The 27,541-nt window shown below is 37.8% G+C and overlaps 1 protein-coding gene across 1 annotated transcript in view; it reads left to right on the top strand.

The window, feature by feature from the left end:
• C1QTNF12 (C1q and TNF related 12) overlaps positions 1-22,758 on the top strand; it is a 998,063-nt gene extending 975,305 nt beyond the window's left edge. The window contains exons 7-8 of the mRNA XM_044063195.1: positions 16,712-16,790; positions 21,019-22,758. Of these exons, the coding sequence (XP_043919130.1) occupies positions 16,712-16,790; positions 21,019-21,117 (178 nt within the window). The 3' untranslated portion in view covers positions 21,118-22,758. The remainder of the gene's footprint in view (positions 1-16,711; positions 16,791-21,018) is intronic.
• Positions 22,759-27,541: the final 4,783 nt, after the last annotated feature.

Genomic DNA, 27,541 nt, shown 5'->3' with positions numbered 1-27,541 from the left:
TCTACCCCTCTAGTCCAACCACCTTCCCTCCACCTACCCCCTCCCCTGTAGCTAATTTCCTCCTGGAGTTTACTTATATCTCCCAAGGACTGTGGTGCCATTTTTAAATCTGTCCTGAGCATCCACAGCTCCTCTGTGCTGGTTCTGCAGTTTAGGCTGCTTGTTTTTGCCTCCCGGTAGGTCTTTTCAGCATATCTGTCTATTATTTGCAAGTCTCTAAGCAACTATTGTACTAAACTCCACGTTTTTACTTGTAACTGTGTTTTACGGTTATAGATGGCCTTGTGCTGATGGCTAGCACTCCAATGCAATGTTTGTAACTGTGTTATAAGGTTATTGTTGGCCTCGTGCTGACGGCTTCATTTATCTGTGACCTACATGTGTTTTTGACCTCTGCAAGCTGCTTTTGGGATGAGTGGGGCACTTTTCTACATTGACTAATGCTGCATTCATTTAGTATGGGTACAAGGGGCTTGATTGAATACTGCTGGCTTGTCACAACCAGAAACCTGGTGTAATGATGTCCTGTTAAAAGGACGCCAACCAAAGTGCATCACAGAATGCCAGATAGCCTCTTAAGGTGGAATAACAATCCCTCTTCAAGTCTTCCACTTGAAATAAGATTTAGCAGCCATTTTTCTTTCCATTTGTAACTATAAGGATTCCGCACAGCTTCTACATGGTTTTGGGGACCGTTTTGCCCTTTATCTACTGTAGTTTGACTGCTTGCTTTGTATTGTGTCATTTGCCCTTTGCTTAGGTTAATTACTGGCTTAGCAGCTGTAAGCTGCTTTTTGGGATGAGTGGGTCTCTCTTTATGTTGTCGCCAGCTGCAGTACTTTAGTCTGAGGATACAGGACTCGACTGTTGCACTTTGCTGGCCTAGTCTGCTCTCCAGATGTCCTATGAAATGGACGCCAATGAACTTATATCGTTGAAGGCCTTTATTTCTCTTTCAAGGTGGATCAATGGTCCTACTAGAGCCTTTAGCTTAATTACTGGCTTAGCAGCTATTTTTCTTTTCCGTTTGTCTCTATAAGGGCACCACATGACTATTATATTGTTCTGAAAACTGTTTTGAAAACTGTTCAGCACAAGTTATTGCACAGCATGAACATATCATAGTTTAATGTGTTAGTCTGTTGAGCACTATATATTGCACTGTTTAGAGATTTTATAGTATTACTTTATCATTTATCCCTTGCTTTCTGCTGCTTATATTTGGCTTTACTGCTGTATAACCCTGTCCTCTCAATTGGACTAGGGTCACTGATAGCATGCTGAAGTGCTGAATGAATGTTTTGTTCTATTTAATGGAACCTATATTTCCTAACTTGCATTGTTCATAGCATAATGTCTGCTGCTTTCCATTGTTAATCCCCTAAATCTTATCTTCCTCTACATACTTGCCCCAGCCTCATCTAACCATAGCCTGTCTCTACTACTGTGCTTTGTTACACCCTCCCTTCTTCTCTAAACATCCCTTACCTGCTACCTTTCCCCTCTACATCTGCAGTATTAACTAACTCAGTGTTGTCTCCCTCTCCTCTACAGTAATCTATCCCGGGTGCTCCCTCCTTGTTTTAAACACAAAAGGAATACCTCCGGCCATCACCTGAAGACACTCTGAATTGGCCAGCTTGCCTGGTTCTTATAAAAATGCTACTGAGAAGACACCACCAACAAGATTGTGTAAATGTATATTGCTTAACACTAATTAAATGTAGAATTGATGTACTATCTATAGTTAGTCTGCTCTCCCGTGTGCACGTTCTAGTAGCCTACCACAGACCATTTGCCCTCTCCCCCTACTGTTATCACTACCCTAGAATATATTTAAACCTAAGACTGGTCCAACTATCCCTGCTGTTTGCTATCTCCTTCTACCATTAGGTGGCAGCATCTACCAATATAAATCCTAGATATTCTTTATGATCCCAACAAGTTTTATTTTTTCACAAACGGTTGTGAGTTAATATCCTTAGACTGTAAATATCTTCTCCCCCCATGCTAAACCACCCTCTGTAAAGGCAGCCTTCATTTTCTGGCTGAAAATATTTAGCTCATACCTTCCAACTACAGCCTTTAAACTGCTCTTTGCTGATACCTTTTCTGCCATACTCACCTCTAGTGTTCTTTCCCACTCCGTTTGCCCTACGGGCTCACTCCGCTTCCCTACCCTGCCCCCATTTCTCACCAACCCCCAGTACTCCCAACTTTATTCCTATTTTACCCCACCCTCTCAGCCTAATTACCCAATACCAGCTCCCCCCTCATTACTCCTCCCACCTGTAGCCATCCTTCTTAAACTCTGTAATCTGTACTCCACCCAATAATTATAGTTCCCTCCTCTTTCCTTAAATCTCTAGAATACCTCCATCACCTTTTAAACGCTTTCTTCTTCATAGCCTTCTCTATTTTCTTAATCACTCATACCACTCTCTTTGCTCCAACATGCTCTCCTCAAGTTATCACACCCTCCAGTCCCTCAGCGTCCTCTTTATGTTCCTACTTCCCTTATACTATGCTACCTCATATTCCACCAATGCTTGTCCAATACCACCTACAAAGACAACTAGCATACAAACCCACCTTCCCCCTCACTCTTACTCCCATTTCCACTCTATCTCCTCTTCTCTCATTCAGCCCAACCCTCTGCACCTATTCCACCCTAAACTCTTCTCCTCTAAAGTCAAGACACTGTCACCTGCTCCAATCTACAATCTACCAAAATTCATGCCTGACAGACTAATATAGCTAAAGGGTATCTCTTTCAACAACCTAGTCCAAGCTGGTGATATCCATCCTAACCCTGGTCCTACATCCTTTATTAACAACACTCATCCCTTACCCTCTTCCGCCTATCTCAACACCTTAAAGATTTTTACAATTAAGGTGCAAAGTCTAAACAACAAAGTACACCAATTTCAAGCTTGGTTAAGCCATAACCAACCAGATATCTTAGCCATCTCCGAAACCTGGCTCAAGCCCTTTATCTCCAACTCTGAGATTCTGCCCTCAAGATTTTATTGTCTCAGAAATGACAGACTAAATAAAAAAGGTGGAGACACTGCCCTAGTCTACTCCAACCTTCTTACCTTAATTCCCCTCCAAATTCCAATTCCTCAATTCCAGAACACTGAACCAACTGCTGGAATTCTAAAGCTAAATAAACATAAAACTATCTGTATCATTGCCCTCTATATCTCACCTGGTAACAATATCTCTGCACTTGAAAATATTCTCCTATGGGCCTCTACTGAAATTAACTATGAAATTTATATCCTTGGTAATGGGAATATCGACTGGAATAAAATCAATTGCCCCTCTCCCTCCCTATCCATTAACCTCTATAACTTCACTCAAATAATCCTCTCCATCACTCGACCTAACAAAATAAATCCTCCCGGATCCACTATAGATTGGATCCTAGTCTCAGATCCAAATAAAATAACCAATTCTGGCACAATTCCTGATACCTTTAGCGACCCCCTCCCAGCCTTTATGCATCGCTCAACTAGTTCCACTCCACACCAGCATCAATACATTCAAACTCATAACCTCAGTAGTGTCAACCCAACTACTTTCTCAAATACATTCAAACAAATGAACTGGCAAATTCTAAACATCCTTCCTCTTGACAAGGCTATAGAATACTTCAACTCTGTCTTCCTTGATACTTTAAACTCACTAGCCCCACTAAGAAACAAAAGGATAAAAACTAAAACTGCTCCTTGGCTATCCAAAGAGACAAAACAGATTATGCACCACAGAGACAAACTATGGGAGCTTTACCAAAACAATAAACTGGACAGTACCTTGCTCCAATATAAACAGCTCCACAACCATGCAAAATGACTAATCACCAAAGACAAAAAAATCCTACTATAACAAACTTTGGTCCAATAACAATAAAAAAAAAACAAAAATTCTGGAACTCATTAAACTTACTCCTCAGTCCAGGCTCCAAGAATAATCCCTGTCCTGACCCAAGTAAATCTGACCTTGAACTAGGCTCTGAATTTAACTCATTTTTCATAGACACTATTACTATCCTCACCAAGACATTTCCCAATAATATGAGCCTATCTAAGCTCTCAACAATTTCTATAGCTTCTCTCTAAGCTCTTAACAACTCCTACAGCTACCCCCACACAGCCTAACCTTGTAAATATTGTTAATAGCATTCTACTGTCGATGTGTGTATGTAAAGCGTATTTACATTTTCTTAAAAGGTTTGTATGTAAACTGTTTCCACACCTAACACATTTGTTTTCCTCAAATGAAACTGTATGATCTCTACCTTCAAGCTTAATGAATTTAACTATGCATGATATTGAATGCATTTATGAGTAACTATTCTACATAATATTATCTTTAATATTAACTATCAGTTGTATCTAAATTGTATAATGCATCTTGGAGCTTTTCTCCCCGGGCCTCCACTGAAAATGGGTCAATTCGGCCCAGTGGCCCGGTAATCAAACTGCAAATAAATAAATAAATAAATCTTTCTTTGAGATTACTACACTTCCTATAAGTAGACAATGGTTTATTTGAAATAACATTATCTAACCCAGAATAACTTCTAAGAATCCCCCAATTATTAGTTATAAATTGTTAAAGGCCACTACTGCATCTACTAAATTTAGTAATGTAGTGAACATTTGTATATTTACTATCATCTCTATTATTATTATGATTAATAGTATCCTCACCAAAAAATGGTAAGCATAAAGTTGCTCTATTCTGTAGGACATAGTTTTTAGCGTCCTCAAGTATTTCATTTTCATAACCCTTATTCTTAAATGCAGTCAAGGTTTCATCTATCTGATTGATACATCCTGAGTCATCAGTATTCAACCTGCGCATTTGCATGACTTGACTTCTAACTATCCCTTTATATACATGAGGGGGATGCATGCTAGTTCTGTGAAGATACTTATTCTTATTCACATTCTTCTTATAAACACTAGTATGTAATTCCAGGCCATCAAAATTTATTTATTTGCAGTTTGATCACCAGGGAAGTCCACTGGGCCGAATTCATAGGTTCATAGGTTATTACTAAGCTAACTGCCATTGCAAGCCATTTTAAGCCTAGCCAATTATCCCTTGTGAGACTCAAACCCTGAACCTTGTGCTTGTAAAGCAAACACCTTAACCATTAGGCCACCTTCCGAATTGACCCATTTTCAGTGGAGGCCTGTGAAGAAAAGCTCCAAGATGCATTATACAATTTAGATACCACTGATAGTTAATATTAAAGATAATATTATGTAGAAAATTGATATTAATATCTAAGAATTGTACAATATTCCTCGAATATTGCATAGAAAATTGTAGAATATTAGTGGCAGTATTGATATAATTTACATATGTATTGAGTTCAACTTCATTTCCCTCCCATATGAAAAAATATCATCCACAAATCTCTTTAGAAATGGTATTTTACCTTGTTGATTACCAGGTTCCGAATGTACATATGTGTCCTTCCACTCATTTAATACTAATGTAACATAGCTATTAGCAATGGGGTGCCCATTGCTACCCCTGTAACTTGATGTTAATATTTTTCATCATATACAAAGATGTTACACTTCAGAACACTTTCCAAAAGTTGACATATTGTCTCTATCTGTCTGCTCATGTCATGTTTATGGCTATTTAGTAAGTCTCATTCGGAATCATGGTAAAAAGGGACTTTATGTCCATAACCACCATAAAAAAATATTATTAGATGTTTTCTTAGTATACCAATCATATAACCGCCTCAGGAAATCTGCTGTATCCTTAATATAACTTTTTACATACCTCAGGTATTTACTTAACTGATCTTGTAAATATACTGAAATAGGTTCAGTAATCCATCCACAGATGAGTAACTATTCTACATAATATTATCTTTAATATTAACTATCAGTTGTATCTAAATTGTATAATGCATCTTGGAGCTTTTCTCCCCAGGCCTCCACTGAAAATGGGTCAATTCGGCCCAGTGGCCCGGTAATCAAACTGCAAATAAATAAATAAATAAATCTTTCTTTGAGATTACTACACTTCCTATAAGTAGACAATGGTTTATTTGAAATAACATTATCTAACCCCGAATAACTTCTAAGAATCCCCCAATTATTAGTTATAAATTGTTTAATGCCACTACTGCATCTACTAAATTTAGTAATGTAGCGAACATTTGTATATTTACTATCATCTCTATTATTATTATGATTAATAGTATCCTCACCAAAAAATGGTAAGCATAAAGTTGCTCTATTCTGTAGGACATAGTTTTTAGCGTCCTCAAGTATTTCATTTTCATAACCCTTATTCTTAAATGCAGTCAAGGTTTCATCTATCTGATTGATACATCCTGAGTCATCAGTATTCAACCTGCTCATTTGCATGACTTGACTTCTAACTTTCCCCTTATATACATGAGGGGGATGCATGCTAGTTCTGTGAACATACTTATTCTTATTCATATTCTTCTTATAAACACTAGTATGCAATTCCAGGCCATCAAAATTTATTTATTTGCAGTTTGATCACCGGGGAAGTCCACTGGGCCGAATTCGTAGGTTCATAGGTTATTACTAAGCTAACTGCCATTGCAAGCCATTTTAAGCCTAGCCAATTATCCCTTGTGAGACTCAAACCCTGCATCTTGTGTTTGTAAAGCAAACACCTTAACCATTAGGCCACCTTCCGAATTGACCCATTTTCAGTGGAGGCCTGTGAAGAAAAGCTCCAAGATGCATTATACAATTTAGATACCACTGATAGTTAATATTAAAGATAATATTATGTAGAAAATTGATATTAATATCTAAGAATTGTACAATATTCCTTGAATATTGCATAGAAAATTGTAGAATATTAGTGGCAGTATTGATATAATTTACATATGTATTGAGTTCAACTTCATTTCCCTCCCATATGAAAAAATATCATCCACAAATCTCTTTAGAAATGGTATTTTACCTTGTTGATTACCAGGCTCCGAATGTACATATGTGTCCTCCCACTCATTTAATACTAATGTAACATAGCTATTAGCAATGGGGTGCCCATTGCTACCCATGTAACTTGATGTTAATATTTTTTATCATATACAAAGATGTTACACTTCAGAACACTTTCCAAAAGTTGACATATTGTCTCTATCTGTCTGCTCATGTCATGTTTATGGCTATTTAGTAAGTCTCTAATAGCTAAAATACCATACTCATTCGGAATCATGGTAAAAAGGGACTTTATGTCCATAACTACCATAAAAAAATATTATTAGATGTTTTCTTAGTATACCAATCATATAACCGTCTCAGGAAATCTGCTGTATCCTTAATATAACTTTTTACATACCTCAGGTATTTACTTAACTGATCTTGTAAATATACTGAAATAGGTTCAGTAATCCATCCACAGCCCAATACAGTGGGCCTCATTGGTGGTTTATGGATGTTTTTATGAACCTTAGGTATGCTGTAAAGAATAGGAATTGTAGGATTTTGAACTGTTAGATACATAAATAAATCGTGAGATATCATTTCCTGTCTTGCAGATCATATAATAATATATTGATCCTTTTATTAACCTCATCAACATCAATACTACTTACTTCTGTGAAAGTCTGAGTGTCATTAACTATTTCTAACATGCTATTATGGTAGTCCACTTTATTTAATACCACAATGGCCCCACCCTTATCAGCGTCTTTAAGTATTATTTCATTATTTTTTCTAATTCACACAATGCCTGCTTTTCCTCCATTGTTAAATTATAATTACATTTACATTTTTCATTTTGGTAATATTTTCTAATCTGTACCTCACATGAGTTGTAAAATGCTTGTAAAATGGGATGGCTGATCAGGATGAAAGTACTACTATGCTTATAGCATGTGGGTGCATTACTCTATGCAGAACCATATAATAATTTCAAATCCAAAGTATGTGCAAACATTTTTAAATCAATAAGGACATCTGATAGCCCTTCTATGTTAGAAGGAACAAATTTTAAATGTTTCTCTAATAAAGAGATGTGAAATGAGTTAATAACAGCATTGGATAGATTTATAACACGAGTCATTTATACTTATGTCCTTATTTGTTTCTTGCTCCTTGTTCTCGGTCCACTCCGGCTTTGATTCCTGTTCCTCCCTTGTGACTGTCCTTGTGAGGCCACCTGTATGCCGGTATTCACCTCCTCTGGTAGCTTCAATTGGATGACTTGTCTGGTAGTCTGAAAAAAATGCTGCCGTAGCTGCTTCCTCATTTCTTTCATCAGTTGCGGTTTGTGAAACTTGTGACGCTGCCATTGTTACATCAGAATTCTGTAAAGAAACATGCGTATTGCGTATGCTGGAAGTTATGACTTCTGTGGTTTCTCCTCCTGATGATACACCAGTTACAGTGCCACTCATAGAGGTGCCTTGATTGAAACCTGAAGGAACCATTGGATCTCTGAAATCATGCAGAGCACCAACAGAGTTCGTATCCACCAATGTTTTAGAATGTTTAGGTGTATTAATATTATTATTGCTCACATATTTATCATCTCTTGGCCAAGAAAATATATGGCCATTATTAAAGTCATTTATATCACGATTCAGTTTTTTCAATTTCAGCCCTTCAAGTTTTTTATCGTGCATCAGGGATTTGTCCAGCATTTTATTATATTCTGTAACATAATGATTGAAACAAGATTTATTAGAAAGTTCAGCTTCAATTTTTAAAATATCTTCCAGCAACTCAGACTCAATTGAAGCAAAATGATCATTCATCAAATCCATGTACTTTAAGCTATTCTGGATGTTTAATTCCTGCCATTTTTTTAACAGGGAAGGGTAGGTGTTGCCATAAGATGACATCTTAGTCACCCAAAGCCCTCTAAGTACAACAGCCAACTTTATATAGTCAAGAAAACTATACCTTTGCCATTGTAGAGATTTGAATCATTGTACTTTCCGTTCCAACTGGGAAAGTAAAGAGTGAAAGTTCGATTCTTGTTCATTCAAGGTAGTTGTTTGCATATTTGGCACATGGATTTTTGTAAATTTCCAGCCCCCCATCCACTGGTCCAAGTTATGCTTGAACTGGGTTAGGGAATAACTCTGCTTCAATTGAATGGTAGTCTCTTGAGACACACACCTGTCCTTCCAACATGTCCTGTTTATGTTACAGATGAGGTTTAGGTTCCTAGAAGAGGTAAGTCTGATGCTGTTTGGTTTGTGAATGTGCAATAGGTCCATCAGAGTAGAATCAGCAGTTGCTTTGTAGGCCAGGCATAGATCACCTCTCAGAAACTTGTTGGATATTGAGTACAGGGATAGGGCTTTCAGGGAGTCATTATAGGACACTGTGTTTACACCTTGTTTTCTTTTTGTGAGGAACCCCTGTGGAAGCTTTAGTTGTTGAATATGCCTGTTTAAGTATGTACCAAATGGGGCATTGTACTCAGTGATTGGTCTGTTGAGGGCTGAGTACATTGTTGCTCTGTGCTAAGCCCTCAATGATTGGTCTGTTGATGGCTAATTACAGAGGAACAATGCCATCCTTTAAGTTACATGACATTACTTGCTTATAAGTTATGCAACACAGAATGGTTTCCTTACTACAACAGATACTTAATGGCCAAAGGCTAGGTTACTGCCTAAATGCTTTCTGAAATGCTTGATGACTCAGTCTCCTCTTATGGGTTTATTATCGATGTGGTAGCTTTTGTGGGTGTCCAGGGGTAGTCATCTTCCCAAAAGATACTATTATGCACTTCTTGGCATTCAGTTTTAGACTCTGGCTCTTGCCTCAGTTATTGATCTGTATCAGGCCTTCCAATACAGACTGTAATTCATTCAGAATTGAGGCAGAAATGAGAGCAATGTGGAAGAAAGATACCCACACAGTTCCAATAGTGGTAGGAGCAATGGGTCTTATAAAAAAGAATTTACAGTTGTATTTAGATATGTTACCAATACATGTAACGCTGTACAAATTACAGAAGGAGTCTTTACTGGGCACATTGTGGGTGCTGCGAAGAGCACTTCTGGCTGGCATCAAAGATTGAAACGATACTAATGTCATGAACTTTAATTGGACTTTGACTTAGGAATGGGGTCCATTCCTGTCATGGTGTTATAAACCAAAAAACCTTGGAGAATTAAAAAAACGGATCCTTACAATGAGTGTAATGCAGTTCTGTGAGCATAATGCTGCTTTAAAAGTAGATGTTTGAAATATAGAATCTTTGCTGCACAACAGACTCCATCCTTTCTTTCTTCTGCTCTTCTGTAAGTCATGGGATTACTGGCATCTGTACACAATTCTGTACAAGATATTGACTTAGTGTTGTCTATTGTTTGTTTATTCTCTTATTTGCTTATTTCACAAAGTGAGTGTGAGTATTCTGTTGTAGCCTGTTTAGCATTGTTTCTGTTAATAGCAGAGTCTGTTGATTAGCTTATCACATGGAGATATTCCACAACTAAAAAATTAGGCCAGAAACCAACATCTGCTTATGGCTTAATCACAAACTATAACTTCTGCTACAGTTCTTTCATAATTTCTAGTCTCCCACCAGGACACAAGTGCTCTTCAGCAATTACATTCTGCTTGCCGAGCACACTCGAGCAAATCTGCAATCTGCAGGTACCACTCCACCCATACAGTATAAGAAGGAATCAGTATTGCAAACTAAACAAGGATATACATTTTGAGCCTCAAGAGCAGGACCACACTCAAGCAAATCTGCAGTCTGCAGCTATCACTCCACCCATACAGTATAAGAAGGAATCAGTACTGCAAACTAAACAAGGATATACATTTTGAGCCTCAAGAGCAGGGTCAGTCCACCCAGGCATTCTACTTGTTTGTTTTATGAGAGTGAAGCTATTACATTAGCAGTATTTCTTAGTAGTTCTCAGCTTGCTAATAAAACTGACTGTTGTAGACTTGTGTCCTCCCCCCTCACTAGTACAGTAATCCTAACTGTTCAATAGACAGTATACATTTAATTCTCATCCTTTTGACTAAATTAACCATCAAGCAGCCCTCTCAGTGCTTTCTGCCTTAGTTTGTATCACTTGGAGGCCCACCAGTTTATTTGCATCTCTATACAATCCCCTTCATTGCTAATGTATCTCCCTACTCTAATCCATGCACAGACTGGTTACTAATGAGCAAGTCAATGTGAAGACACACTCCCAACCTTAATAAACTTTGCTGTCTCTTCTCTCCTTCACTTTACAGGTAGTTTGAATTATTACTTACCCCCTCTGAGGCCTTCACTGATTTCCACTGATTGCCTCTCTGGTTTCTTTGCATTCCACCTGGTTTATACCCCTTGTGCTATCTGCCGCCCCCAATGCAAAGTTTATATTAGAATCCTGCTGAGCATGGAGCCATCTTTAAATTTCTAGTCTCCCACCAGGACACAAGTGCTCTTCAGCAAATACATTCTGCTTGCCGGTAAGCCATTAGACCTCATGAATTTGTTTAAAGTATTTAGATTTGTAAAGTAATACTTACTTTTTTCTCTTGTCTTGGTTGGCTCTGCCCTGCTCCGTTCACCCTCGCTAACGCTCGGGCTCTCTCCGCTCCCCTGCCTGCCCCCTATTCCCTCCCGCCCCACTACCTCTACATTTATAGTAATTACAGCCACACCCACAGGTCACCCTCACATCACCTCCACCAATCACAGCTCCTCAAGTCATATCACATTATACCACACCAACTTGCTCCACACAAAATACTCCCAATTACTCTCATTCCCACTAGGCATTTTTTACATCACCCACACTACTTCCCCATCCACATATAGTGCAACCCTATAATTCCTATTCAGACCCCCCACCTAGAAACAACTTATACTTTATAACCATGACTATCACACAACTAAGTCTAGTCTGTCTTCTCATAATTCTTTACAACACCACAAGTTATCACTCTAGCAATATCCCTAATCTTAGTAGCACAACACTACATTATGCACTGTCGTATACTGACACCACACATTATAATAATATCTGCCCACAGTTATTCAAGAACTACATAACGGACCAGTTCAGAACTAAACACATATGCTCTCATTCCTACTCCAAAAAAAAACACAATACTTTTTTACACTCCTCACCAAACTCCAACATCAATATAACCATTTTAACTCCAGGCTCACCATAAGTGGGGATATCCACCCCAACCCAGGCCCAAATCCATCCTGTCCAACACAAACTGCTCCAACACAAATGTTAGAACATAACACCCCCACTTTCTTCATCTCTTGGCAAATAAACAGCAGCAGCAAAACCAACCATCTTTTAATGCTAAATATTAATATTAGAAGTATCAAAAATAAAATACCTGAACTCCAGGCCACAATAGCACACTACTCCCCAGACATAGTTGCTTTAACAGAAACCTGGCTAAATAAAAACATAGCTAACTCAGAAGTTCTCCCTACCGGCTACAATATCATTAGACAAGACAGACCACTTCATAAAGGGGGTGGAACTTCCTTACTGTACAAGTTCAACTTAACTGTCCATCAATTACCAAACTCCTACCCCTCCCCCAATAATTGGGACATACTTATCTCACAACTTCAACTTCACCCTAAAAAGGTCATCACCACAATTGTGATCTATATTCCACCTGGTAATACACCTGTTAGCCTTGAAGACTTCTTATCCTGGTGTTCTTCCACATACTCACAAGAAACCCTTATTCTGGGGGACTTCAACCTAGATTGGTTCACCTGTATATCAGAACCACCAAGTAATCTAATAAATCTCCATGGCTACCAGCAGCTAGTGCAAATTCCATCTAGATGTGATAAAAAATCTAAAAAGGAATCCATCCTTAACTGGGTCCTAACTAACAACCCTACATTGTACCCTCACACAGGCAGTCTCCCAGACACCTTAAGTGACCAGGACATAATATACTTTATACATAGTAGAACAAGCATATGCAAAACCACTAACTATATATCCACTAGAAACGCAAAAAAAATCTCTCCTGAGGTCCTCAACACTTTACTCTGTAACTGTGACTGGACCCCCTTAAAAACCCTCCCACTTGACCAGGCTGTAGCATATTTCAACAAAATATTTCTACAACACCTAGACACTGTCGCTTCATTGCGCAAAATCAAGGTTAGAACCTCTACAAACCCCTGGCTCAGTAAAGAAACCAAACAAATCCTCAAGTCCAGAGACACTGCCTGGCTTTACTATCAAAAAAACAAAGAAACACAAAGCCTAACTAAGTACCAAGAACTGCGCAACCATTCAAAAAAATGCATTAGGCTGGACAAAATATCCTACTACACAACCCGCAAAAATTTTGGAAAAATGTACACCAGCTACTAAAATCCACCCAAAAGGCTACCCCCAAACCAACCACCCTGACACTAAAGTTCCCATTGAAACACAATTCAACTCCCACTTTGTGAACTCAATTCTATCCTTAGTATCACAGGACAGTTCCTTCCTCACTATCCCCCCAACACAAATAACACTAATACAAGCTTTACCCTCAAAACAGTTTCCACCACTTCAATCAAAACCATGCTCTCCAAACTAAAAACCTCATCAACAGCAGCCGACCTACTCCCCAGCTATTTCTTGAAACTCACAGCAGATGCTATTGCTATCCCAGTCTCCACTCTCATAAACAGATCAATTGTTGAAAACAATGTGCCCAAACTCTGGAAAATATCCTATGTTACACCCATACATAAAGGCGGGACCTCCACTGAACTTAATAACTACAGACCCATTACTTTACTCTCCCCCAGGCCAAAATCCTAGAAAAATGCATCCATACCCAGATGCTAAACTATCTCCTAGACAGCAACATCCTGTCACCTACTCAGCATAGTTTCAGACCTGCCCATAGTACCACTACAGCCCTCCTCTGCTTCACAGACACAGTAAACCGTCTCACACCAAATCCTGCTAAATAAACTAAACCAATATCATCTATCAAATTCCACTCTTACCTGGTTCCAAAGCTACTTAACTGACAGGTACCAAGCTGTGAAATGGGAACATTCTCTCTCCCCTCAGCTGCCCATAACTATAGGAGTCCCACAGGGTTCTATCTTAGGACCACTACTATTCACAGTCTTCACAAATGACCTCCATACCTCCACACAGCATGCATCTATAATTCAGTATGTAGATGACACTACCTTAATCTGTGCTGCACAAAACATTCCTACCCTCCTGAAAACAACTGAACTAGCATTCTCTGATGTTGAAAACTACCTTACTAAAGCCCAACTTATCCTCAATCCAAAGAAAACTCAAGTCCAAAAATCAAAGGTATGGCTGCAGAAATCCAAAAACTGTCAGATGCACCTGATGAAGCTATCTGTGAAAGTGCTTGTGTGAATAAAGCTGAGCTGACATTAACTTTCTTGAGCATTTGGATTTGTATATCAACAGTTTTTGGATTTCTGCAGCCATACCTTTGCTTTTTGGACTTTTGTTGGACTTTGTTTTTTCAGCGAAGGTGTAGTTGTTGGGTTGGTAAAGTTTTTTCTTCCAAAGAAAACTCAGCTTATGATTATAACCAGTTCTAACTAAAACACTAACAGTCAATTCACTATCTACTCCACAAATGCTACTCCAATTGCTTCAGTGGCACAGGCTAAGCTATTGGGAATAACCATAGACTCCCACCTAAAATTTGATAGACATCTCAACTTAACTATTAAAAAAGTACATTCCAAACTGGGCTCACTCTACTGTATCAAAGCATTTCTTACCAACAACACAAGATCAGCCATTGCTCGCTCCCAACTTCTGTCCGCCCTACTCTATGCATCTCCCATTCTGATTAAACTGAACAAAACTGAACTAAGCAAAATGGAAGCCTGCTATAACAGAATTGCCCACTTTGCTGCAAATTGCTGATATACAACTCATCACTGTACTGCTTTGAGACAGCGCCACTGGCTTGAACTGCCCAACCTCCTAACCTACAACCAGCTCTGCCTCTGTCATTCTATCTATTACCTCCCCAATAAGTGTCCTGCCCTCAAAAACCTAGTACAACATCACTAAGTCAAAAGGCCTCTTAGATCATCAAGCAAACTACTACTAGAAGTCACCAACAGCTACAATAGCTTTGGAGAGGCACTATATAGTAGTTCAGTGGCTAAAAAATGGAACTCTGTCCCTACTAGCATTCAAAACACATTGTCCAAAGCCTCCATTAAAGACCTCATAAGACAACATCTCAAGCAAAGTTGGCAGTGCCATGACTGCTCCCCAGGCTAGTGAAAGCGGATAACATATACATACTAAATCTAGAACACTTGATAATAGTTTTCGATCTTACTCACAAACACTGGCTAATCTAGAATGTATGTACTGTACCTGTGTACTATGTATGTATTCTACCTATGTTCCAAATTTCAGCTGTACACCACAAATCTATTAATTACCTTTATTTTTAAAATTAATATTTTTTTGTTTGTTCTCTCCACTGTAACTGTTTATGTGCTGCATACTACTATAAAAACATGTCTCCTGTAATTTGTGTGTATACTGATCATGTCTAAATAACTAAATGTGTCTGTAATTTTTATTTGTGGAGCTTTTCTCCCTGGGCCTCTGCTGAAAAAGGGCCTTTTTGGCTCAGTCAGACACCCCTGGTTAACAAATGTAAAATAAATAAATAAAAAAATTAATTTGTATATGTACTATTATAGTTAATACGCACACACACACACACACACACACACACACACACACACACACACACACACACACACACACACACTTAATTACACTTCTTTCTATCAATTATTAAAGAATGTTTAATGCTTTATAGCAAAATGTAACCCTGAAATTCATAAATTCATCACAGTATTTTTCAGAGAACATTAGAACTATTACACAGAATAAATATGTAACATTAAGAGAATACTAGTGTAACAGAATATACCATGTGTTTACCTCTTCCCCATCACATGCTTATTCTAATTTTCCTTATGATATTATGCAGGCAAAAGATCAAGGGGGCTATAAGACACCTAGCCATACTCCTTTAAGTACACATGCTTACCTGTTCTTGCCACACTGTTGAAATGCTTAATGGCACTCACCATCCAAATTAAGCGGGGTAGTATGTGAGACCTCTGATGTAAATTTGTGTCTATCCATCCAGTTATGAAGACTAGACTTAAAGGTAACCAATCCAGTTATGAAAACTCATCTTAAAGGTAGCCAATCCAGTTATGAAGAGTAGACTTAAAGGCAGCTGAAATAATACTGGATTTGACGTGTATTATGTCCTGTATGTCCTTGACTCAGCGTCACTTAGACCAATTAGTAATAGTATGCTGTGTTTGATATGGTTACCAGATGTGTTGTGCATTTCTGTAATTCTCTGACATTATTCTTCTGTTCCATATATTATTAAATCTTAACATTTTCTATAGCTAAATGTTCACATTAACCATATTTTGATATTCCAATATTTTGTAAGATGCAGCTACATGATACATTGTTGCTCTTATTCTGATAAATTGTTGAGGGCTTTTCCCAACTGGGTATCATAAAAATAGACATTTGTCCCAACATGCTCAACAAAATATAAGTACACAAATTAATAAATAAATAGATTTATCTTACAGTGATAATTATAAGTGTACCAAAATTGCTCTGCATTCAGTCCCTCATATTTTCTCCTATTGTTTTTAGGTCTTTAGAGGTCATTACTGGACTGGAAAGTAACAGTAAAACATTTACTGTTTACGTGCATGGGTTGTTACAATTACAGGTAAGATAAAATAGGTGAGAAAATATAATTTTTCTTCCACAGAAAAATGCCACTCGCATGTACAGTTGCACATTTTTACATTGTCATTTGGTTCTGCTGTACAGAGGCCATCAGTAGTCATTTAAGTCCACAGCACTATGAAGTTTTTATTCATATTGAACACTCTAGCAGATGTGCCATATGACGTGTGATGTCCAGTGGTCAGCTCATTGGCATTTAAAACTGTAGACTCATATATTAGAATTGGTCTGATTCAAGTTATCTGCATTTTCCTTCTTACTGTTAGTCATAAACGTGTATCCTCTGAATGTGCACTATATCCCTGACATTTGTCCAGTGGCCAAACTCTGTAGACTAATCAAAATAATTGGGCTATTGCCCTTATTAGGGCTGTGCTATAACATTCGCTGAAAGTTCCTACTCCTTCAGAGTGGGAGTACCTTGCCATCTGAAATAAGATTAAAAATCTATTTTACTTCATTTAGATCCATAGTAATTATCCTCCATAAATACTTTGCGCATTAAAAATCTTTACAAGATAAAAACTGCTGTCTTTTAAAGACTATTATAATTTTATCCCTTCCACAACAAAACAATTCTAATAATCTTTTAATGCAGTGTTTCTAATAATTTTATATAAGGACCTAAGATTACTGTGTATCACACAACTATATATCAAATAAAGTATGCCTTTTTGAATATGCTCTGTATGTCTCTAAGGGTATGAGCATTGAGTCTACATAAATGTGATCACTTAGTAACAGTAATCAAGAGGTGAGTGGCTTTAAAAGTGTATGCCAAATTAACATTGCTACCTTGGGCTATAACAAACAGCAGTTGTGTTGAAATAGACTCCATATTGTGCAGCTAAAAAACAATTTGTAACCACTGGCTTCCCAAGGATTTACCCAATTCCCTCTCAGCTTTGTGTCTTACAGTGCTATCTTACTAAAAGTATCTGTGCCTTGGCTACATCTTCTGCATTAGCATGTATATACACACATACACACACATACACACACACACACACACACACACACACACACACACACACACACACACACACACACACGTACACTTGAATAGTAACATCCTGACACCATCCAGAACAAACTGGCACACCAGTATCAAAATCACTGTTTTCATATTTACTAAATGAGTACTTTTAGCATACAGTAGCTAGAGCTAAACAATCTGTTTCAAAGGCAGATGCCAACAGTTAAAATTCTGCAGTTTCATGAAATTACTCATACATCTATCTATCCAAAAAATATGTGTGTGTGTGTGTGTGTGTGTGTGTGTGTGTGTGTGTGTGTGTGTGTGTGTGTGTATTAAGAAGCTGCCAGTCACAAAATTGTGCATTCATTAATTAAAATTATTTGCCTAAAGAAATTAGGCAATATTGTTTTAACATTGAATATACAAATAAGTGTGCAAATTCAGACAATTGTAAATAACAATGTTTGCACATAAAAATGTCATTATAAAAACTCAGCTAGCTGTAGCACTATAATAAATTATTAAATTGCACATAATTGAAATAACTTTAAACAAAGTCCATAAACATGAGTTCGCTGCTACCAGAGGAAAGCAGTCTTCTTCTCTACTCAGCTACATTACTTGCAAAATGCATATAATCATGATAACACTTCCAGAGGAAACCACAGACTTCAACTGACTGACTAAACTATACAACTGCACTTTGAACTTTGAAAGAGGAGTATCATTTAAATGCAGAGGGTTGTACTGATATAAGGCATCACTGGGAAATATTTCAGTTAGCAAATCCATCCTTTATGCAATAAGAAAAGAAATATTGACCCTACTTTCAGTGCTGGGTCAGAATTTTAATTCCAGTTGTCTTCCCCATGCCACAGCAAATCAATCACAAGCAAGACAGCATAGCTTTGGCAGGATTTAAGCCCTGCATTTTGTATGCACAAGAAGCAGTTATATTTTCAAGGAGATGCTACATTTTTTTCTGAATAAAAAAAAATACACGTGCTGTATTGATTCTCATAATCCATTTCTTTACTGTATCCACACTAAAAATACAGATTTTAAACATATAATTTCACATTTTACAATGTGAATGGCCGTTCCTTTGTTGAAGGTAGGGCGTTAGGCCCGCAAGCCAGCACGTAAAACTCTACTGCCAATCATTAGCATACCGGAGTTCCGCTGTGGCGACCCCTAACCAGGAAAAGCTGAAAGACACAAACAAACAAAAACTGCATATTTACTAAAAATGCATATTTTATAGTTTCTATATTTAACATTATTTGCTGCATCTCTCCTGAAAAATATTGCAGGTTTAATGCATTTCTTAATAATGTCTTTAAAGGTTACTATGAATTGTATGTTTATCATCTTACTATGGTTTGTATGTCAATCAAATTATCATATTTTTTACTTTGCCCAGCAATGGTTAAGGACCACTAAATTAGCAAATAATAAAGACGAATAAAGTGAAATAAAAAATGATTTATTGATGTCTAAAAGACAACACATGTGAGTGAACCATCCTCCATAAATCAAGAATGCTGTCACTAATAGAATCATATCAATAGAGCAACACCACTTTTCCCAAAAGAAAAAAAACTCTGAAAATGTTGCATAAAAAGTACCTTCTGTATAGCTCAGGCAAAATCTTTTTTGCCAAGGGAGCAAGCTCTCCAACCCCAATTAAATATATATTTTCCAAGGTTGCACAACAATGCAGAAAAGTGAATTCTCCACAATCAGTGAACATGCTTTCTGTGAAACATTTTTGCAGAAATGGCATTTGTGTAATTGCTGCTGATCAGCTGACATGTTCCCATCACTAACAGATGTGTTGCAGTTATTGCTGAATTACATTGAGTAAAACCATGTTGGTGATTTGTTAGTAAACCATAGTTACTAATACAGGAAATTTCCTTCTAAGATATCTTGGCCAAGACCAGTAGAATGGAGACGGGCTTGTGATAAGATGTCTGAAAGGGCTAAGCTACATGACGAATGAACATATACTTGTGACTAAGATGTGGGGCTACAGATATTTATGGTGTTGGTTATCAACACCATCTGTTCCAGATTACTGAAGTAATTATAACATGGGAGCGAGTTCTAATCTGAAAGCTGTAGCAACACTAGGCATTCCAAAATCTGGAACACACATAAGTACTTTTCTAACTTCAAAACAGGAGATTGTTGTAAGAGGAAAATGACAAGTCTAGTTGGTTCATAGTTTCATAGGGGAGGTAGGTACTAGGCTATTGGCCCTAGGGCCTATATAAGCCTAGCCAAAAAGGTACCCTGGCTTTTGCCACCCAAGAAAATTATTTTCCTGTGCCCTGTCAAGCAGAGCCACAGAAGTGATCCCCGGGGTTTATTTCCTAGTTCCCATCCGATCATTAAGATTTTTCTTGAAGAGTGATAACGAGGAGACCCAGGACCTTCTGCGTGTAAAGCAGACGTGATAATCACTATACTTACTGCCCGTTCAAACAAAAATGGATGTGTTGGGTTATCAAAGATTGTGTTTAACTTAATGTGCTTAACAACAGCCCCATCTGAGTAATGACATGAATACCGTGTGTGAAGTTAGGTCCTGGAACACACCAAATTAACATTACAATAAATTAGAATGAGACCAAAATTAGTCTAGTAATAGTGGACAGATAGTCACACACACAAAAAAAAACCATTTAGAAGTATTTGGAATAGATGTAGAAACAGCCCATATCAAATCTCATCCAATGGCATGTACCAAAATAGAATGCTGAGATCCTCAGAACTTAAACCAACTGTTGCTAATAAATCAAGTAAGTATTATAGTGACTTGCTCTTCTCTGTCACTATCTCCAAGGCATGGAACAAACTTCCAAACCACATCAGGATTTTAAATAACCTGCAACAATTCAAAGCTCCCCTAAAATATCACCTGGCAACAAATAACCTATGCAACTGTACCACGCCTACAGTTTGAAATATGCATTTCTAAATCTGTCTGCTATGAATACAATACAAGTGTATTAATATAGAATACTTCTGAGCATGCTCCCACTTTTATGTTAAAGCTTGATATGTGCTTGCATAGTAATCTCTCTCTCAACATAATCTTATTAAGCAAAACTCAAACATCTGGCTGCATTTACCAACACATAGAGACATGTGATTGCCTTGATTGTTTCTTGAGAATATGAAATGTAGTGATTGCTGTTTTTGTTGTATTTTCTTTTTCTAGGCCGGACAATATACCTCCATCTTTGTAGACAACAGTGCAGGAGCACCTGTCACCATCCAGAGTGGCTCGGATTTCATGGGCATGCTAATGGGTGTATAGTAAGGTGTGTCACGGCATCAGCTCCGTAGGAAAATTCCTCTCGAACATTGGCATCTGCCTCAGTTTTCTACAGCAGGGGCAGTGTGTTGAAAAAAAAGCAGTGTGAAACAGAGGAAAAGAGCTTCTGTAAAATTGTGGCATGCATTCCACTAAGATTGACTGCCTGCTGTTATTACCTCTTCATAGCTCTTTGTAACAGCTTTAAAACGAAAGACTGCATTTTATTTAAGTACTAAAGCTTAACCGTGAGTCTATCAAGTCAGAAAATGTTGTAAAATTTGTTTTTGTAAACTGATGTTTTTATTAAGCATGTTTATTTTTAAATGAAAGCTGCAAAAATTCTCTGTAATATATATACATATACAGTTTATTATATAATATGTATGGCATTTTATTCTTGATTTCATAAACTTCTTTTCCTATCCATCACAGACTTTTAGAATGCTTTAAATCCAGCATATGGCACATCAGTATTAAACAGTATGAGACACTGACATGGTTTTAAGCAGGACAACACTCACAATAAGTAATTCTGGAAAATAACAGTTTATTATTTTTTGCCCATGTAATGAATTTGCAGCTCTGATTTTCCTTATTATAGACTTGGCTCTAGCATTCAGCTCTGTATACACTTATTGAGTGCATTACTTTTGACAGGAACAAAGAATCGGCTAAGAAGGAATTCCTTATATAAACATTATTCCATGCTTTATAATCATGGTTGTATGTCTCAGTTTGCATTACTTAAAAACTATTACTGAAATACGACTATTATGTTAACTGTCTTGTTTTCTTTCTAACCTCTGTCTTATTTGCCTTGAAATCTTTATCATGTAGACAGTAAGCTGGATGAAACTGGTTTGAAAACTTATATCCTAAATACGTATATCCTGATATTACACAATGGATCATAAATATATTACCTCTGGCATAAAATAAAAGCATTAACATTCATTATTCTGATCAATATAATAGAGAAGTATACATGCTGAGACTTAAAGGAGAGTTCATAAGAATAAAGTACCCCCAACAATAAGGCATGTGTAATTACTCATATATCTTTCTGTTGTTTTTCTACAGAAAAAAAAACAAAAAAACAAAACAAAAAACAAAAAAAACAAAGAAAAAAACACAGGTGTCTGAGTGAATGCATGCCTTTTGGAGAAAAAAATTGTAGAATGATTCAGGTTAGACTAGATGCTAATTTAATAAGAAAGGCAACACTTTATGCAGCAAGAATATTGCAAATGCAAGACACCAATGCGAAGATAGTTATAAAGATCTGAGCGAAGGGACAGGACTTCTATGGCTTCATTGAGAAGTTGTAGATGACACACGGCCAGTATGTGTTGCATGTATGTATGCAGGGTAACAGACCAAATCATTTAAGGATGAAGGTAGAATGCCAGTCAAAGATAAAAAGGTAGACTAGCTACATTACTAATTATGTTGTATGAAAACAGTGCCTTTGCAGTCATGGTGCTGAAGTTTGCAAACTGTATACATTTACCGAATCAATATGTCAGTATATCTTAACAAAATCTACTCATGATATTTCTGCAAGACTTCTTAAAGACTTTACAACTCCCATCTGATTTTGTGGAATTTCGATGGACAAAATAAATCTAATACAGAATGTCAGTATTTGCTGCTAGTGTGATTTCTCTTTGTAATCTTTTTCATTTGCATGCAAAAGTAAACATTTATCTAGTGTACTTGCTTATCCAAAAAACCTAAATAATTGTATAATTATTTAAATTGCTTGATTAATTAATTCATTGTTGTAAAAAATATGCAACTAAGCCATGTTCCAGATTCAGTATTAATACTTCCTTAGCTAAATAAAACTATATTTTAATTACTCAAAATCTGACATCAGTACACAGAGGTAGACAAAGAAATGGCAAAAAGTCTGTAATGAAGCGTTTTTCACATTGCAGTTACATAAGTTAAAATGTAATACACATTTATTTACTAAATAGGCTTAAACTGTAATTTATTAAATTTCTTTCAGCAAAGTGTCAGCTTACTGAATGAACTTGGCTGAAGATTTGGTTTGAGGTGACTGTGTCTCTTCACTTAGAATTGTTTATTTAATCTTCCCCAGGATTGCACTTCATTTTGAAACAAAGAAAACAGATCTAATGATCTTACTGAAAAATTCATTTTCAGCAAACCATCTACAGAAAATTAGGGCTCAGCTAGGGGGAGGGTTTGACCTCCAGTGTATCATCAAATGGATCTCTAGAAATATGTGGTCTAAGAAAAAACATACTTTGCACCACTGTGTGCATTTCTTTTATATGATGTGAAGGATGCTGTATCCAAACTGCACCGTGAATCCATGTTTCCATCAGAGGTAAGTGAAAAAGCTGCTCCATAACTTCATACTCCATTCCAAGTTCAAAATGAGATGAAGGCCTTAGCTGTACATAGACACACCCACACACACACACACACACACACACACACACACACACACACACACACACACACACACACACACACACTCACACACACACCTGCTGGCCTTACTTACATCAAAACATTTTAGCTTCATGCAGTTTCTATTCAAAAGGGTCTTGGTTTCATAAAAATTTTTTTTTTTTTTTTTTTCAAAAAACTTTTTATTGATAATCAAATAATGTAACATGACAGACATAACAAGAAAATTTTTTTTTTTTTTTTTTTTCAAAAAACTTTTTATTGATAATCAAATAATGTAACATGACAGACATAACAAGAAAAATAGACATTACAATATGATTGTGCATTGATAGATTAATTAAGAGCATGTAAATCATTTTATGTAAATAAAAAAAAAACAGTTTAACTATATACAATATTTACAACAATACACAGTTAACTGAAATGCAAAACACTATCTATCATAGGTGTTATTATCAAAAACAATCAAGTCTAGCCCAGATGGTTACATACAGTTGATAATGAGCACAACTTTTTCCAACACTTTATTGGCGAGGGCCAATTTTTTAGGACTTTTTACTAATGTTTTCTGTTTCATAAAAAAATATTACATCTGACTATACTCTGTATACTGAGAGAAGTTAAAGGTGTACTTTGCTTGTGTGCACGCATGTGTGTGTGTGTGTGTGTGTGTGTGTGTGTGTGTGTGTGTGTGTGTGTCTGGCCAATGCTGCATTTCTAACCAGTTGCATGATGGCTGTGATACTGGTGTCAGTGTTTCTACTAATGTTTTTTTCTCTGTTTCATTGTGGACAAATGGAACTATGTAGGATATGAAAATGGATTATTCTTCCTGACTCATAAGTCTTTTTGTGTTCTGTGACAGGAGGATTCTGAAGAATTCCATAAGCCCCAGAGCTGGATCATGGTCAAGTGGGGCCCTGGGTAAGGTAATGGACCAAGTCTCATGCCCCCCACACACAACCATACCAATATCCCATTACTTACCTGTCTCTCCCCTGTTACCAGAAAACACTGTTGAACCCTGACAGTGTGTATACTGCTTTTTTATTTACTTTTACAATGATCACAGAGATTTGGGTTTCCTTTAAAATGCTTTTTAAAACTTTTATAGGAAAAGCTTTTCTCAGCCATTTAAACCACCATTTGATGAACAAAACAAAACTCTTTCACACTGAAAACTTCTCGTCCTTTGAAACTCACATTTATTGAAAATGCATCTGGCAACCCACTAAACTGCAAGAGATGTGCCAGGATTCATAGTCAAACAACACATAGTGAATCATTAATTTAGGGTTATCTGTAGAATGCAAGAATTCAAAACAAATGTGTAATGCATTTGCTAACAGCTTGGGACAGATGACTAGACATACAGCATCAATGGGACCAGACAGTGTCCCGGGCTGCGTCCTACATGAACTCCAAGAAGAACTAAACCCAAACATAAAACTACTGTTCAATCTCAGCCTTACTACAGGATATGTACCCAAAGAGTGGCATACAGCAACAGTGGTCCCTCTCCACAAAGGTGGTGCCTCAACGGATCCTAGAAACTATCGCTCCATAAGCCTGACTAGCTTGGTCTGCAAAGCTATGGAAAGGATCATCATGGACCTCATAAATAAAGATATTGGGGACCTACAGACACTGGATCCTACCCAGTTTGGCTTTGTTAAGGGCAGATCCTGCCTCTTAAACCTGGTCGATTTCTTTGAAACAGTCACTAAGGCCATTGACGAGGGGAAGGTGGTCCACACAGCCTACCTGGACCTCGCAAAAGCCTTCGATACAATACCCCACTCGGGCATTATAGATAAGCTCACCAGCTTAAACATAAACCCCTATGTCACTAGATGGGCTGCAAACTGGCTCAAGGACAGAACCGACATGGTTAGAATTGCTGGAGCCATGTCAGACTTCAAACCAGTTACAAGTGGCATCCCACAAGGCTCAGTCCTGGGACCTCTCTTGTTCGGTATATATTTCTCGGAGGTACAGGCCAACACGGAAGGACTGTGGCTGACCAAGTTCGCAGATGACCACAAACTGGGTGCCATAATCAACTCTCCAGCCAACACAAGCATCCTACAAAAGGGCCTCATAGAAACAGACAACTGGTGCCAGAGCCATGGCCTCAAGCTAAACGCCAAAAAATGTATAGTCATCCCCTTCGGCAAAAACAAAATGCCCACAAATTACCACATAGATGGTAATCCATTAAGTACGGAAGAAGTAATTAGGGACCTGGGGACCCAAGTTGATAGCAAGCTCTCATTCGACAACCACGTGACCAAAGTGGTTAGAAAATCATTTTATATAGCCCACCTAATCATGAAGGGATTCACATCTAGATCAGGGGAGGTCATCGTGCCTCTTTACTCATCCCTCATCAGGCCCATAATTGAGTACAATGCCCCTTTTGGGATGTACCTTACCAGACACCTGCAGCAACTGGAAAGACCCCAAAAGTACCTCACCAGGAGGATGAAAGGGCTCAAACAGATGCCATATGCTGCCCAGTTAAAGAAACTCCAGCTCTACTCAGTGGCATACTGCCTGCTCAGAGGCGATCTGTGCCTGATGTATAAAGCCATGTCCAACCCGGAATTAATGGACATGCTGCACCTCAGAAAATCCAAATCCCATCGAGCTATGCGCTCGAGAGACTTGAACCTCAGCACTGAAATAAATAGGACATGCTGGAGGGACAGATTCATAACCCAGAGACTCCCTTCACTATGGAATAAAATCCCAGTCCAGGTTAGGCAGAGTCCCTCATTGACTCTCTTCAAGAGGAATCTTGATGAGTGGATGGGAGATCGTAGGTTTACCCCGTGTATCACATCTGTGTCACTGTTAGACAGATGCACAGTATACTAACCTCGAAAAAGGGCATAGCAAAATTAATTTAAAATGGGTGGTGAAAGCCAAACGCACTCTGGCTAGGCTTATAAATGCCCTAGGGCAGATAGCCTAGTATGAACCTATGTCCATTTTCAGGGGCAGCCCAAGACTACTGTCTGGTGAAATGACTTGGTCAGACTCACACTGACCAGTGGAGGCCGAGGGAATCAAACACTATACTGAAAGAAGCAGCTCATATTCTTAATCTTCTGCATTAAGTACATTTGTAGCCCAACACAATGCATAGAATACCCTTGTGCCTGGAAAAAACAAGTAGAATAAAAAATGCATTCATAGTTAATATTTTAACATTAAACTTATAGACTTCATGCTGTCTAGTTTATTCACAATCAGTCGCACTGTCAACAAGTTAACAAAACAAGGAAACCAAGGGAAACCAAGGAAACCAAGGGAAACCAAGGAAACCAAGGGAAACCAAGGGAACCAATGGTTGGACCTGAAGACAACGGCATATAAGACAATCTTCCTGTTCATGACAATTAGTTTCTTCTTTTATACCATAGTTACAGTGGGATTAATGAACTAAGTATTTACACAGACACATGTATGTGACCATACACACACACACACACACACACACACACACACACACACACACACACACACACACACACACACACACACACACACACACACACATAGATAGGTTCATAGGTTCATAGGTGTGTACTAGGCTAATGGCCCTGGAGTCTTTACAAGCCTGACCCATGGGATGACCCTGGCATCATGCCACGCGACCTTAGTTCCCAGTGCCTCTGTCTAGTGGAACCACTGGAGTGATCCCTGGGGTGAATTTTCTATTTCCCATCCACTCATCAAGATTTCTCTTGAAGAGTGCCAGTAAGGTGTTCTGTTTGACATGTATGGGAAGTTTATTCCATAGCATGGGCAGTCTCTGGGCTATGAACCTGTCCCTCCAGCATGTTCTGTTGATTATGGTAATGAGGTTGAGGTCTCTGGAGCATATGGTGCAGAGGGATTGGATTTCTTTCGATGTAGCATTTCTAACAGAGCTTGGTCAGACATGGGTTTGTAAGTCAAGCAGAGCTCA

Source organism: Protopterus annectens, chromosome 2.part1 (genome assembly GCF_019279795.1).
Source record: "Protopterus annectens isolate FY-2018-M chromosome 2.part1, PAN1.0, whole genome shotgun sequence".
NCBI lineage: Eukaryota > Metazoa > Chordata > Ceratodontiformes > Protopteridae > Protopterus > Protopterus annectens.
This window is presented reverse-complemented; position numbering and strand designations above follow the sequence as displayed.